Below are 17,102 nucleotides of genomic sequence, written 5' to 3'. Positions count from 1 at the left end.
TTAAATCAGTGCCACAACTAGGAGACTCAAAAGTGCTAAGAAATTGCCTTTGCCAATATATGTTGTTTTTCTTTGCCAAAGAAGACATATGGCAACCTATGTAAATATCAGTTTAAAATTTAAACATGTTTGTAAAAATCTTACCAAAAAAGATGTTGAAGGATGACGAATGCTATCATCTCATAAAAGAACAAGAAGCAGGGAGGAAAAAACAAAATTTCAAAAATCTTGGAGAGAAAACCAGTTAAGCCAGAAAAATGAAAAACATCTGCCACAATTTCTATTAACAAAGTATTTTCTCCAAAGATAAGATTGGAGTTGCTATATCTGTTGTGAAACATGAAGGAATAAGAGTGGATCTTAAAAGTGAAAAAACAGGAAGAACAGCTGGACAAGACCAAGTATTTGCAGAGGAGGTATAGACCAAAGTAATAGGAATAGTTAAAAAACAGGATACTTAAACTGGAATATCAATACATTTGAAGTAGATTAGTGGATTCTGTGAGTTAAATCTAGACAAAAATTTTCTTGTTAGCAGGGGTATGTTTTCAGTATCAGTAGCATAAGTTTTATATTTTCACTGAAGCCTCCTCCAGTGTTTCCTGTGGTGTAGAGGTGACCCTGGATTCTCAAAGTCTATGTCAGGGGAGCAGAAATTCTGACCCACCAATATAAAAAGCCTTGTGTGGACCTAGTGATAGATCATTTATTTATCTGTTAGTTGAAAATCCGTCCCACTAGGTACAGAATTCATTCCCAGAAAAGTGACTAAGGATTTGAATTTAATTCTATTCTTAAGACTTAAGATGACATACACTTATTACTTTCTCACTCTGTGAGTCTAAGCTCTTTATTCTTATAACTTCACCATTCACCTACATTCAGGAGAAATTTGCCTGAAGGTCAAGCTTTTGTTTTGTAATTGTTACTGTTCAGTCACATCTGACTCTTCTGGACCTGTGGACCAATACTTTCCATTTAGCTCAGTAATAGCAATCATGAGACTTCACATGCAATTGCGTCTTAATTTCTAAGTTTATACCTTTTTAGCTGAAAAAAAGCAAATACTGTCCAGTAGGATTCCAAAGGTTACATACATAATTAGATGAAATAATGCCATAATATGTATTTCTTTAGATTAATGGGTTTTTTCTGTGTATTATATTGCAAATAGAGGACTAATTATTATGGGATTTATCATATTGAATTTTCTGGCTTTGGTATTCAAAATTTGGACTATAACAACTTAGCATATTAGGAAACCAACATTGGTAAATTGGCTTTACTTTGCCTTTTGAGAAATGAATATTTCATTTAGTTAATCTATAAATGTGGGATTTACCTATATAATCTCAAAATTCCATTTAAATTTTTTTTTGGTTTGCCATTATATTTGTTCTTTAATATGTAAATAGTGAGTATTTTCCTAAAGAGCCTATTCTGTTATTGCCCACAAGGTAGGGAGAAGGAATTTTGGAGATAGGACAAGATGCTGTTTCAGATTACACTGCCCATTATAGTCATTGCTACTCATTCATTCTCTTCATTCATTCCATCTTTATTTTCTGACTTGCAAAATTTATGTCTCTTAAATGAGAACACATTTAGATTTTCCAGTTGCAAGGAACATAACAGTATTGACAATAGTAGTTCATCAAATTGTAAAATTTATTTTCCTTGTCCATAGAAAGAAAATTCTGAAATGAAAAAATCTTTGTTCCAGTTTTTTGGTAAGACTGAAAAACTTCCTTTTATCCCAAATGCTGTTTTTTTTTTTTTTTTAATTCTTTTAAAATATTTTGATAAACTTTTTCTTTAAAAAAAAATCACTCACTTTATAATAACTCCAACTCACTCATCCCACCATAATCCTCTTTTGTAACAAATAAATGCAGTCAAACATAGCAAATCGACACATTTCCTGGGTTTGAAAATAGGCCTGTTTGCACCTGTAGTTCATCAAGTCTCCTCTCAGAGACAAGAGGCACATTCCCTAAAGTTAAGATTGGAAGTGCTAACTTTCTTTAGAGTATATAATGAGGATTTATTGGAGGGACAAAGAGTGGTTTCAGAATAGTTATAGTCCATATGTTTCAGACTTGAAATACTTTGTATTCCCTTGCTCAAATCTGAGATTTTTTTTCTAGCACTTTCCTCTTCTCTTTTGAGCTGAATTTGATCGCTCTGCTATTTTAGTTAAGAATGGCATGGTTTTACTCTGACTGGTTCCATGAAACATGAAGAGTGCTGATGTTTACTATGCATTTTTCCTTCAGGGATTGCACAGAAACAAAGCCACATGGAAGCCAAGCGTTCTCTTTCTTCTGGAGCACGTTCCCAGGTTAGATCAGAACATTCTGCTCCCTTGAGACATGTTTGCTATGTTGCTTGATTTCTTTCAATAAAGTTTTTTTCTTTTTCATATGATAGTTATGAAATAACAAATGGATTCATACATTCTTCTTTTAATACAGTACAATAACATATCTCCTGAAACATAACAAATAAAAATGATAAAAGTCTGATTGAACATGACTAGCCATCCCTCTTGATTTTTTTTATAAATCCTGTCTACATTAGCTATGTTTGAAAAGGCATACTTCTGCATAATTTTCTTTATCTTGACATTTTGGTGAACTCTCATTAGAAACTAGTTTGATATTAAATTCTACAGTCTTCCATTGATTATCATTATTTACCTCTCACTTGTTTGTTATATTGTTCTTTGGCTTTTTTTTCTTTTTTTTTTTTTTTAATTTCAATAGGATTTTATTTTTTTAATTATAAAGATAGTTTTCAACATTCATTTTTGTAAGATTTTGAGTTCCATTATTTTTTTTTTTTTACCTTCCTCCCTTATGTTCCCTTTTCCCAAGATAACAAGCAGTATGACCTAGGTTATGCACATATAATCATTTTTAACATATTTACATGTGAGTTACGTGGGAAAAGAGAATCAGAATAAAAGGAAAAAACTATGAGGGAAAAAAAGCAAACAACATTAAAAGTTGAAAATAGTATCCTTTGATCTGCATTCAGTCTTCATAGTTCTCCTTCTGGATATGGATGGTAGTTTCTGTCCTAAGTCTATTGAAATTATCTTGGGTCACTGCATTACTGAGAAGAGCTAAATCTATCATAGTTGATTATCACACAATCTTGCTATTTTGTTGTGTACAATGTTCTCCTGGTTCTGCTTTCTTCATTCAGCATCAGTTCATGTAAGTCTTTCCAGGCTTTTCTGAAATCAGCTTGATAATCATTTCTTATAGAACAATAGCATTTTATTTCATTTATGTACCATAACTTATTCAACCATTCCCCAATTGATGGGCATCTACTCATTTTCTTTGCCACCACAAAAAGAGCTGCTGCAAACAGTTTTGTTCATGTGGGTCTTTTCTCCCCTTTTATGATCTCTTGGGATAAGGCCCGGTGGAGACACTGCTGGATCAAAGGTATATTTAGCCCACAAGGTAGGGGATAGGAATTTTGGAGATAGGACAAGATATTGTTTCAGATTACATTGCCCATTACAGCCATTGCTATCCATTCATTTTCTTCATTAATTTCATCTTTATTTTCTGACTTGCAAAATTTATGTCTCTAAATGAGAACTCATTTAGACTTTCTGGTTGTAAGGAACATAACAATAATGTCAATAATAGCCTTTTGGGCATTGCTCCAAATTGCTCTCCAGAATGGCTAGATCTGTTTACAACTCCCAATTATGCATTTACAAAAAAATACATAAAACTTATATGACATCATTTCCATATTACTCAAATACTCATTTGGTTTTATGATGCCAGTGACATGCGTATTACCTCCAATGATGTATATTCCATGGCATTGTCCATTCAGTCATGCGTTCCCATTCAGCACATCTTTGTGACTTCTCTATCAGATTAAGTCAACAAACATTTAATAAGGCCTTACTTGTGCCAGCTGTTGGCTAGGGATGCTGACAAAACTGAAACAGTTCTTGTCCTTAAGAAGCTTATTAGGAGCATAGCAAACAAAATGACCAAAGTGAAGTAAATACAAAATCTTGAGATTTTTTTTTTCTTGTGATTTCGTTGGCATCTGTACCTGGTCTGTAACATCAGTCTTACAGAATTGCTTGAGGCACCAAGAGACTGGTGGACTTGCCCTAGAAGGGTCACTGATGCTGAGGCATCTCAGGTTTTTTTTGGGTATAAGGCTGGTTCTCTGAGCACTCTACAAATACAAAATACAGATACAGATTATGTACCCAGCAATATCTGATGGTATGGAGAAGAGGATTCTAACGAGGGGAGAGTTTGGAATAGATTTCCCCTCAAAGTCCAACTTCAGCCAGAATATAACATGAGTCCACCTCTATGAGGCAGAGCAGATGGAATGACACAGACAGAATGGGAAGGAAACCAGTTTGGTTGGGCAGGCTGTAGAGTTCATGTAAGTGAGTAATATTTAATAAACTTGGAAAAGAAGGATAGAGTGAAGAGGTTTAACTATCAAACAAAGGAACTTGGCATTTGGGAGCCACATCAGTTCTTTTCTTCCTTTCTTTCCTTTCCTTCTTTCTTTCCTTTCTTTCTTCTTTCTTTCTTTCTTTCTTTCTTTCTTTCTTTCTTTCTTTCTTTCTTTCTTTCTTTCTTTCTTTCTTTCTTTCTTTCTTTCTTTCTTTCTTTCTTTCTTTCTTTCTTTCTTTCTTTCTTTCTTTCTTTCTTTCTTTCTTTCTTTCTTTCTTTCTTTCTTTCTTTCTTTCTTTTTTCTTTCCTTTCTTTCTTTCTTTGTTTCTTTCTTTCTTTCCTTTCTTTCTTTCCTTTCTTTCTTTCCTTTCTTTCTTTCCTTTCTTTCTTTCCTTTCTTTTCTTTCTTTTCTTTCTTTCCTTTCTTTCTTTCCTTTCTTTCTTTCTTTTCTTTCTTTTCTTTCTTTTCTTTCTTTCTTTTCTTTCTTTTCTTTTCTTTCTTTTCTTTCTTTCTTTTCTTTCTTTCTTTTCTTTCTTTCTTTTCTTTCTTTCTTTTCTTTCTTTCTTTCTTTTCTTTCTTTCTTTCTTTTTGTGATTGGATTAAATGACTTGTCTAAGTCTGTATTTGAATTCAGGTCCTCCTGATTCCAGGGCCAGTGCTCTATCCACTGCCTCATCTAACTGTCCTACCACGTCTATTTATTGCCCGAGGACAATGATAAAAAAGGGGAGAAATGAGATAAAGATCAATTAAGGCTAAGCTCAGTCTCAATAAGTTCCATTTTATCTTTGTGACTCTGGGCAAGTCACTTAAATTATTGCTGTAGGCAAAGCTAGGGAACACTTAGCTATCTGAACTGGTGGAGTCATTCTCCTCAGAAGCACCTTTACTGGATTTACTTAGGTTCAGATAAAATAAAACTAAAGAAACAAAAATTGTTTTTCTCTGTTTTTTTTAAATAAGAGAATTTAATAAAATTTAACTGAATAATTTAGTGAATTTACATTTAATAAAATAATTATCTTGATTAATCAGTCAGTTGCCTACTATGTGCCAAGCGCTCTGCTAAGCACTTGGGATACAACAGGAGACAAAAAATAGTTCCTGCCCTCAAAGAATTCACAAGTTATTTCAGTTAGGGATTATTTGCTCAGTTCTTATTGAAATTGTTATCATTTGCATTTACTGAGCACATGTCAGCTGAAGATAGTGGAAGTGACCTAGACATGTTGGGAGTGCCAACTTAAAGCCAGCCTTAACAGCGGGGCCACATGGCAATTGGCCATGGAAACCCACACACTGAAAACTGAGAGCTACCTTTGCCTACAGCTACACTGAACTGTTTTGACATAGACATGGCAATATGTAATACTATGCTTAAAAGATATTATACTAGGAACTGTCTGAGGTGGACTATATTCCTTGGAGCTTTTTACAAGAATGCTCTCTTGTGCCTTGTTCTTTTTTGGTCACACAGCCCACCCCTGTGGTCTACACAGATTGGTCTGTTTGGGCCATAATCTCTTTCCTCCAGAATGGCCACATTCCATTCAAGATTAGTGGACAAATGTATATGTAATCACATATTGGATCTTGACCACTGATAGTATTAAGAATGTGTTTTCCTCTGCACAGATGAAATTCCTTGAGACCAACTGACTGCCGCCAGAAGATCACATATACTTTGTTTAGCAGAAACTCATTCCAAAGAATTCCCAGGTTAAATGATTTCTGAATTTAGTGGCATTCCCAGGAAGCAATAGGTATTTCACAGGCTTAGGATATCTGGAGGTTCAGTGCCTCCATGTTGCCCCTGACTATGCAGTCAGGTAGGGGGCTTGATTTTTTCTATTAAGGCCTCTAATGACTAAATCTGAGCAGTCAGCTAATGTCTAACAAATATCAGCATGTTGCCACACTCAAGAAATATTCCTGTGATTTACAATTGTCCCTCATCTGATACATCAGCTAATTTATTAGCAATCCATTAGGTTGAGAGCAGAATGGTTTATAGAGGTGTCAGGGCAGATAACTATAGGGCTTGCCAAATATATTTCTGAACAGGGAACCTTTAGGAGAAACAGTATTGAGGGGCATGCTGTGAATTGGTTTTCTAGACAATTGAACACTCCTTTAAACACTCCTTTTTTTGGGGGGGGTTAGAAAAAATGGTCAACTTGAAAATAGAAAGCTTAAATGTGCCATTTCTTCACTATAAGTTTTGGGAAATCAGTGGACTTCTCAGAACTTTGTTTTTTTTTATTTCTAAAATGGAATTATAATCCATGCCTGTGGCCACACATATGTGCATGAGCACTCACATGAGTTCCAAAAGTCTTATTTGCCATTTTAAACTACTAAAGCTTAAAATAAATTTATGTGTGTATCTTTGTAGCTATAAAACATTATTGTAAATTTTATTGTATTATGGATCTCCCTGTCTTTGTAAGCAAAGCATACAAAATATAATTTAACTTTTTCTAGATGACTTATTATGAATGTATGTTATTGTTCTGTGCTATAATATAATAATACCTTTAAAAGCCATTTATATGTTTATATATGTTAGCTCTTATCCTAAATGTCTTAAGAGTGCTGAGGATTTTCCTTCCCACTCTTTATATTCCTTTATCTCCTCCCTTTTCTGCAAATTGTTGCTTCTAATCCATTCCCTGGCTGTTGGCCAGAGGATACTTTGCTTTCACATATTGTTCATGATCTTTGTGATGGTCAGTTAACTCTCAAAGCATTTTTGTCTGTTTTTGTTTTGGGTTTTTTGTTTTTGTTTTTTTTTTTTAATTTCTTCTGAGTTCAAAGTTGTATACTCCAGTGTAGAGTTTGTCAGAAGTCTGATGTGGCAGATGAGTGGGTTGTTACTATAGTTGTAGTCTTTTTTTTTTTTTTTAATTAATTTTATAATTATAACATTTTTTTTTGACAGTACATATGCATAGGTAATTTTTTTTTTTTTTTTACCTTATCCCTTGATGTGGGAAAACTGGGACACTAATACATTGTTGGTGGAGTTGTGAAAGAATCCAGCCATTCTGGAGAGCAATTTGGAACTATGCCCAAAAAGTTATCAAACTGTGCATACCCTTTGATCCAGCATTGCTGCTATTGGGCTTATATCCCAAAGAAATACTGAGGAGGGGAAAGGGACCTGTATGTGCCAAAATGTTTGTGGCAGCTCTTTTCATAGGGCCTAGAAACTGGAAGATGAATGGATGTCCATCAATTGGAGAATGGTTGAGTAAATTATGGTATATGAAGGTTATGGAATATTACTGCTCTGTAAGAAATGATCAACAGGAGGAATACAGAGAGGCTTGGAGAGACTTACATCAACTGATGCTGAGTGAAATGAACAGAACCAGAAGATCGCTGTACACTTCAACAACGATACTGTATGAAGATGTATTCTGATGGAAGTGGAAATCTTCAACATAAAGAAGATCCAACTCACTTCCAGTTGATCAATGATGAACCGAAACAACTACACCCAGAGAAGGAACACTGGGAAGTGAATGTAAATTGTTAGCATTACTGTCTATCTACCCAGGTTACTTATACCTTCGGAATCTAATACTTAACGTGCAACAAGAAAATGGTATTTACACACATATATTGTATCTAGGTTATACTGTAACACATGTTAAATGTATGGGATTGCCTGTCATTGGGGGGAGGGAGTAGAGGGAGAGAGGGGATAATTTGGAAAAACGAATACAAGGGATAATGTTATAAAAAAATTACTCATATATACTGTCAAAATTTTATAAATAAAATTAAAAAACAAACAAACAAACAAACAAAAAACAACATTATCCCTTGTACTCCCTTCTGTTCTAAATTTTTCCCCTCCTTCCCTCTACCCCCTCCCCTAGATGGCAGGCATTCCCATACATATTAAATATCTTATAGTATATGCTTGGTACAATATATATGTGCAGAACTGAATTTTGTTGTTGTTGTTGTTGTTGTTGCAAAGGAAGAATTGTATTCACAAGGTAAAAATAATCTGGGAAGAAAAAAACAAAACAAAACAAAAAACAATGCTCACAGTTTACACTCATTTCCCAGTGTTCCTTTTCTGGGTATATTTGATTCTGTCTATCATTGATCAATTGGAATTGGATTAGCTCTTCTCTATGTTGAAGAAATCCACTTCCATCAGCTTACATCCTCATACAGTATCATTGTTGAAGTGTATAATGATCCCCTAGTTCTGCTCATTTCACTCAGCATCAGTTGATGTAAGTCTCTCCAAGCCTCTCTGTATTCTTCCTGTTGGTCATTTCTTATAGAACAATAATATTCCATAACATTCATATACCATAGTTTACCCAACCATTCTCCAATTGATGGGCATCCATTCATTTTCCAGTTTCTAGCCACTATGAAAAGGGCTGCCACAAACATTTTGGCACATACAGGTCCCTTTCCCTTCTTTAGTATTTCTTTGGGATATAGGCCCAGTAGTAGTACTGCTGGGTCAAAAGGTATGCACAGTTTGATAACTTTTTGGGCATAGTTCCAGATTGCTCTCCAGAATGGCCGGATTCTTTCACAACTCCACCAACAATGCATCAGTGTCCCAGTTTTTCCACAGCCCCTCCAACATTCATCATTATTTGTTCCTGTCATCTTAGCCAATCTGACAGGTGTGTAATGATATCTCAGAGTTGTCTTAATTTATACTTCTCTGATCAATAGTGATTTGGAACACTTTCATATGAGTGGAAATAGTTTTAATTTCATCATCTGAAAATTGTCTGTTCATATCCTTTGACCATTTTTCAATTAGAGAATGGCTTGATTTCTTATAAATTAGAGCCAATTCTCTGTATATTTTGGAGATGAGGCCTTTATCAGAACCTTTAACTGTAAAAATGTTTTCCCAATTTGTTACTTCCCTTCTAATCTTGTTTGCATTAGTTTTGTTTGTGAAAAAACTTTTTAATTTGATGTAATCAAAATTTTCTATTTTGTGATCAATAATGGTGTCTAGTTCTCCTTTGGACACAAATTCCTTCCTCCTCCACAAGTCTGAGAGGTAAACCATCCCATGTTCCTCCAATTTATTTATGATTTCATTCTTTATGCCTAAATCATGGACCCATTTTGATCTAATCTTAGTATGTGGTGTTAAATGTGTGTCCATGCCTAGTTTCTGCCATAGTTGTAGTCTTAATATTGAACAATTTTGTGAGCATACAATGTCATATATATAGTAGGCATTTAATAAATACATGTTATTGAATTGGGTCATTTTCAACATAATTCTCCTCCGACATGCATACTCCAGAAACAAAATGATAATATTCATATTACAATTCTGTATATTTTTACTTATTGTATCTAATGCCTAGAATTTTCTCCTTCCTACTTTCCCATTTCCTGGCTTTCTTGACTTAAGTTTCAGCTAAAATTCCACCTTCTGTAAGAAGCCTTTTTACATCCTTCTTAATACTCGTGTCTTCCATTAAAGCACCTTTTCCTTTTTCTTTAATCTTTGCTTCTATTACTTAATAGATGTACTCTTCTGATCCCCCAACAGTGACTGCCCACCCCTTTTCCTCTAGAATTATCTTGTATTTATTTGTACTTATTTTGTAACTATTTAAAGTGTGTCCATATTACTTCCCCCAATAAAATGTAAATTCCTTTGGGCCAAGGCCTGGCATTAGGAAGTCCTGAATTCACATCTAACCTCCTATATTTACCAGCTGTGTGACTCTAGCCAAATCATTTAACTTAAGCTTGCTTCAGTTTCTTCAACTGCAAAATGGGAATTATGATAGTGTCTATGTCCCAGGCTTGTTTTGAGGATCAAATGAGATGATATTGGTAAAGCATTTAGCATATAGTACCTGGTATCTTATCTGTATACATTTTCTTTTTTCTTATTCATTCCATTAGATTGTGAACTTCTTGAAGTGAAGTACTGTGTTCTCCTTTTTTTGTCTTAGCACAATGTCTGGTACCTGAGAGATGCTGACTCAGAAGGCGTCCCTTGGCTTCTAATGCTTGTAACCTGATTACATGCAATTTTGGTGTCCCTTTCAGTTCATCCTTTAACCAGAAGAAAACAAAAACTCTGACCTTTCAAATAGAAGATCACACACAACTTATTCCAGAAGTTAGAACTTTGGATGCCTTTCCTAGAATTGTCTTTGGGCCTACACTCTTATTTTGATTATGACCTTCCTTCTTGTCATTGGTTTTACTGTATGCACCAGTTTATAGCAGACAGTAGCTGGGACAGTGCACTTTTTGCTATGCCTTTATTCACAGCCAACCTGGAGAGCAGAGCTATGTTAAAGCCTTTTCAACATTTAAACTCATGGCCAAATAATTTAATATTACCCAGGATTGAATGATCTGTCTATGTCCTTGAAAAAATAAGGAGACTTATTGGTCTGATTCTATCCAAAGGCCCTGATATTTTGTAGCTTCACTGGGCAATTAAGGTAGTTTTGTTTGCAGTGATCATTTCTTCTGTGTGAGAAATTAAAATCATTATGGTTCATTAAAATCATTAAAAAGTTCATTCTTCTTTAAAAACAATATCAACTTCGATGCTTTAGAAGCTACTGTAAAGCCAGTGTTATGCAGTTGAAAGGGCAAAGAAAAACCATAAATATCCTTAATACTTTTTTGCTTTTTCCTCTCAGGTAACTGAGGATGGGTTTTTGTCTGCACTGAAGATGCTAGATGTGGGAAAGTGGCCAATTTTTGCCCTTTGCTCACCAGATGAACTGAAATTAATTCGTCAGGCCTGTGTCTTTGGCAGTGCTGGCAATGAAGTTTTGTATTCTACAGAAAATGATGAGGTAATTTGCAGAACAAACCAACATTATCTGTTTTCAGTCATTAATCTTAACCCTGTTTGCCTCAATTTTCTCATCTGTAAAATGAGCTAGAAAAGGAAAGGGCCAACCACTCCAGGATCTTTGCCAAGAAAATCCCAAATGGGGTCAGGTAGAGTCGGACATGACTGAAAAAATGACTGAATAACAATTAATCCAATACACTCTTTATCTTTGTGAGGTCTTGCTCATACTCATGGGATCATCCTATGCATCTTAGATGTAGAAGTAGATCAGGATTTAGAAGTTCCCTTCTCCAACCCCATTCTATGGATGAGGAAATCAAGGCCAGATGACTTGCCCAGGGTTATACAGAGATATCACTCTGGATCCCTTGCTCCATTTGGCTTCTCCGTGTTTCTTAGTTTGTGCTTCTCTCACAGGGACTCAGTGATGCTGAGAGATTGCTTTCCCACAGGTCTTTGTGCTTGGCACCAACTGTAGCGGCTGTTTGGGAACAGGGGATATCTTGCATTCCATCGAACCGCGTCGCGTTGATCACTTATGTGGCAAAAAAATAGCCTGCCTGAGCTATGGGAGTGGTCCGCATGTCGTCATTGCAACGGACGGTAATGTAGGGGTATAGACCCCCCCCCTTTTTTATGCATAACATGAGCCTAGACTCTGTCCCTGTGTTGAGTGAGTGCCATGTCAAGGTTGAGACTCCATGACATGCTCACTGTAATTCTGAATATGTAGTGAGTGTGGAACAGAAACTTCACATTCACAGGACGGGTTGGCTCTGCCTCCAATGAGCTGTGGAGCTCCAGTGATGACAGACGGGCACATGTGAATGTAATGGAGCTTTGAGGGTGCTCCAAGGCAGTTTAGTTTAGTTTGGTGGGAAGAGGTCTTTAAAAATAGAGCTAATTCCTTCTTCATATGGTATTAACTCTGATTTTATTGGAGAGGCTCTAGAACTGTTTATACATCTTGCACAAATGGTCTGCTAGCCTCAGAGTCTGAGAAAAATAGAAATAGCATTTGATGAAATCTTTGTTTCATTTTCCAAAATTTGGGAAAGAACAGTCAAACTACACAAGTTTTTTAAAAGGATTGCATTATAAGAATATTATAAGAATAACAAAATTTACTTAGATCAGATGTAGAATTTTAACTAATTGCTTTTTCAAAATGTAGTTGCCATTAAAAATGCAATTACAATAACAAATAGTATTACTGGTAACATAGCATAGTTTTTTAAAATAAGTTTTGTTGATTCTTTTTGTTTTTAACATCATAGTAATTTCTAGATGTCTCTCAATTCACCTGTATGAGGCCTTTTTGCAATAAAGAAAAAAGTCTTAGCAAAACCAACTAACAAAATATGTCTAAGAGTTTTATGCAGTAATAATCCCTCACCTCTCTCCTGAAAGGAGGAAAGTATTTATTTCTTCACTGGGGATAGGATGAGTCATTACAAAAATTTAGAGGGGATAAAAAAAAGGGAAAAACATGATTAAAAATGAGAAAATCAGATGGGAGAGAGAAGGAATATAGATTGTGAGCTCCTTGAGGGCAGGGATAATTTCATTTTTGTCTTTGTATTTCCATTACCTAGCATGTTGCCTTGTATGTTTTAAATGCCTAATAAATGTTTGCTGAATTGAATTGAATTGAGTTGAGTGCAAGAGTTATTTAAGCTAGACAAATTGGGGGCAGTGGGAGAGCAACATATAATAAAATTTGGATATGATTCTAAAGATTAGTTATGTTTTCTGTTTCTACTAAATATATAAATCAAGAAAGAGCAGACTTAATTTGCAGTGAGATTAGGGGGTGGGGAAGGAAAAGGAATTGAAATTATTCTAAGGCAGATTTTCATTAATTTAAGAGTTATTCAAACAAAGTATTATCAAATTAGGTTCCAGTGTTTCATACTCTGAATATTATTAAAAATAAGGTTGACAGCTATTTCATAGAATTGAAAAGGACCCCGTCATTTTATAGCCGAGTGGGAATTACTGAGCCAGATTTAGAATTTACTAGGATCAGAGCCACTACCTCCATGCTTCCTCTCCTTTAATGAAGACCCTTTCTTCACATCCTCTCCCCCGTCCCCTCTTCTCCCCCCCCAAAAAAAAAGTGAGAAGGGGAGATAAAACAGTGTCAATGTAAAGATTGGTCTAACAAGTTAACAGGACTTCTCTTTAAATCCCAGAATTTCTTTTACAGTAGGAGGTAATACTCTGTTTCCTTCCCTGAGTAATCTTTTTAAGTGAATCATGTGGTCTGGTAAACAATTTGGTTTTTAAACAGGAAAAGAAAAGAACTTTAAAATATGTCTATAAACTATTTAAGTTTCACACTAAAGTCCAAACTGAACAATGTCAGAATTAGCCACATAATCTTGAAATTATTTTTGTAATACCTGTCTTAGGAAACAAAATCAGCATTCTAAGTACTGAGGCAACACCATTAAAAACAGTAATCATTAGGCCTCCATGAATAAATCTTTCTCTGCCCATCTTCTTTACATTCTTCAATAGATAGATTTCTGTAAAGAGATCATAGAATACTGAAAATAGCACCAGACAGATTGACCACAGCTAGGTTTTAGTTTCACTTCCTGTTTGACACTAAACAGTTCACTTAATCTGTCTGGCCTTTAGTTTCCTGATCATAAAATGTATGAACTATGCTAATTGCTCTCTGAGGTCTATCCAGCTCCAAAAGGCTATGAATAGAATAATTTTAGGAAAATTGGTTTAATGGTTATCCCATGCTTAGTATCAGATGTTAGGGATTACTTCAACACTGAATAAATATGCAAAGAAACTGACTCTCAATTTTCTCATATGTAAGATGGAAGTAATAATACTTGTATTATCTGCTTCATATTCCTCTTATGAGGAAAACACTATAAATTGTTATAGTTAAGTATGAATGTTATTATGATTGTTCCTGGTAATTCTTGTCTGATGTTGGCATGAATATAGTTTGGAGTTCATCTTGCTACTTACTTAGAGTCAGTATGTCACAGTGGGTAGAGGATTGGCCTTTGAGTCAAGAGGATCTGGATTCAGGTATAGTTTCTGACAAAAGAGCTATGAGATCATGGGTAGACTCTGTTTAACTTCTTAGTGCCTTAGGCAACTTTCTAAGATTATATAATATAGAAGTGTTACTTTGACAGTTCCCCAATATAATGAAGTAAGATCTGAACCTATTCCCTCTTTACAAAAACAAAATCATTATTTATTAGAAATCAGTCTTCCAATTTTTAGGGCTTCCCATTGGCTTTCTGCCAAGAAGAGTCATCTTGTTGCCCAGGTGTGGAAAGTTTTGACTTTTCAGAAACTTTGCAGTCTGGGTTTGCTGGGTTTGCTGGGGGAATTGATATTTTAACTCGGTTTCATTTATTAAATCATTATGGTACACAATTGCTTAATAATTCCCATGTAAGTTGTTTATCTTGCTCTTTTTTATTTTCAGAAGGAGAAGTGTACACCTGGGGCCATAATGCTTATAACCAGTTGGGCAATGGGACAACTAATCATGGTTTAGTACCCACCCATATCTCTACCAATTTAGGAAACAGGAAAGTCATTGAAGTGGCCTGTGGATCTCACCATTCCTTGGTGCTGACATCTGATGGCGAGGTAAGAGTACTCAGCATAATATATATCCTGTTCTCTCTCTGTAGGAAGAAGTTTAGAGAGATTCTTATGACCCCCCCCAAAAAAAAAAAAGGTCAAATGGCTGAAGTAATGATTTGGGGATTTAAAAGTTGGCACTTAAGTCTCTTAAACTTTTCTCCTTCCCCCTTCTCTCCTTCATCATGACTTGATCTTATTCTCTTCCTCATTTATAAATGAGCTTGAATTTTACCTTTGTCGAAAAGGTAGATAATTACTTGTAACATTTTGAGACTTCTCTAACATTGTTTTTATATTGTGACAATGAAGCGCAAAAACCCACTAGAGATGAGTGTCTTCTATAGAGATACAAGAGGGGTCTATGGAAAAAAAAAATTGGTCAAATGTGACATTCTCTGTTATTTTATAAGAAAAATAATTTCTTAAGTGGAAAGTACTTATCAGTGTTTTTTAAATTAATACACACACATACACAAAGACTAACACATATGTGAAAAGGCAGCAGTTTGATCTAGTGTGTATGTTAATTTAAAAAAAAAACACTATCAGATATCAGTGACAAAAAATGATGACTTCAGAGACTCTCTTGTTTGTGACCCTGCTCAGTCACTCGCTCCCTGCTCAGTTTTCTCATTTGTAAAAAAATCTATCTGATGGAGTTGCCATGACCCTAACAGGACTATAAACCTCTGATTTATTTACTGTTATTAGCAAGGGTTTCATTGTTCTTTTGAGATAATTCTAGAGTTAAATGTGGATAAGAGATTCCTGCTTTCTCCTTTAACAGGTATTTGCCTGGGGTTATAATAACTCTGGACAGGTTGGGTCTGGCTCCACAGCCAATCAACCTATCCCTCGAAAAGTTACTGGCTGCTTACAAAACAAAATTGCTACAACCATAGCTTGTGGCCAGATGTGCTCGATGGCTGTGGTGGAGAGTGGCGAGGTAAGTGGGAGCATTCTGCTAGGAATGATGGACATTTTGGTAGTTTGAGATTTATTTTAAAAAGCAAATTCTCATGTCCTACATCAGTGCTTTCAGTAAACAATGTGGTTCTTATCATCTGGATTTGTGGTTTTTGCTGCTTACAGAAATTTATATCCTGCATCCAGATCCTGCACCTGGTCCCTTCCTGCCGTTCTAGTCCTTTTACCCTTTACTCTCCCATGTCCCATGTATTCCATATTGGCCTCTGTGATGCTCTTCACATAAATGACTCTCTTGACTCTGGGCATTTTCTCTGTCCTCCATGCCTGGAATTTTCTCCCTCTTCGTCTCTGCCTCCTTCTAGTCTCAGATAAAATCCCACCCTCTACAAGGCCCCTTTAATGTGCCACTCTCCATTTCTCTCTGAAAGTATCTCAAATGATTGTGTATATATATTGTGTGTCTACAAAATTGTTTGTCTATTGTCTTTTCCTTTACATTGTTAGTTTCTTAAGTGCAGGGACTGTTTTTGCTTATATTTATATTTCTAGCACTTGGTATAGTACCTTAATACATAGTGGGCATATAATGGGCACTTAATAAATGCTTATTGATTTTTTTGGTCTCTTTCAAGGTTTATGTATGGGGATACAATGGAAATGGGCAGCTTGGACTGGGCAGCAGTGGCAATCAGCCAACGCCCTGCAGAATAGCAGCTTTACAAGGCATTCGGGTACATAAGGTATGTTCATCAGGTCATATTTTTCAGCATTCTACACAACAAAGGAATAATATGTAGCCAATATGGTTTTAATAGCATGAGTGTGACTTGAGCATCACAGATTATTTCAGCAGAAAATGTGCCTCTTCCCCATTCCATCCCTTTCCTTTCTCCCCAGAGACTGTCCTCTCCATTAAGCCCAACTGTCCTTCAGAAGACTTATACTTTTGTATTTGAGGCGTTCAGCTCTTTGGTCTACATATTTCTGTTCATCTCAACCCCTGACCTCATATTTAGAAATTTCAGTATGGAGGCTGACTTGCCAGGTTAGCAGCCACCTCTGTTCCAATTACCTGTATCTTCCCAGAAATTATCAGAATAACTTTTCTGTCAGCATCACCTGTAACTGGGCTGCCTCCATGATCTTAAGTTCTGAATTTCTCTTTAACCATGATGTCCTCTCCATCCATTTCTTCCTCTGCCTCTTTTCTCCAGTCCTATCCTTTGTTTTTATGGCAACCTTGA

General features: G+C 35.5%; 1 protein-coding gene across 1 annotated transcript in view; it reads left to right on the top strand.

Moving 5' to 3' along the window:
• The window catches only part of LOC141564870 (RCC1 and BTB domain-containing protein 2-like), a 75,888-nt gene that overhangs the window by 16,807 nt on the left and 41,979 nt on the right, over positions 1 to 17,102 (top strand). Inside the window, 5 exon segments of the mRNA XM_074307715.1 lie at positions 11,135 to 11,293; positions 11,748 to 11,898; positions 14,765 to 14,931; positions 15,716 to 15,874; positions 16,491 to 16,598. Of these exon segments, the coding sequence (XP_074163816.1) occupies positions 11,135 to 11,293; positions 11,748 to 11,898; positions 14,765 to 14,931; positions 15,716 to 15,874; positions 16,491 to 16,598 (744 nt within the window).

The sequence above is a fragment of the Sminthopsis crassicaudata genome, chromosome 3 (assembly GCF_048593235.1).
Source record: "Sminthopsis crassicaudata isolate SCR6 chromosome 3, ASM4859323v1, whole genome shotgun sequence".
NCBI lineage: Eukaryota > Metazoa > Chordata > Mammalia > Dasyuromorphia > Dasyuridae > Sminthopsis > Sminthopsis crassicaudata.
Note: the sequence above shows the minus strand (reverse complement) of the source record. Positions and strands in the feature narration are given on the sequence as shown.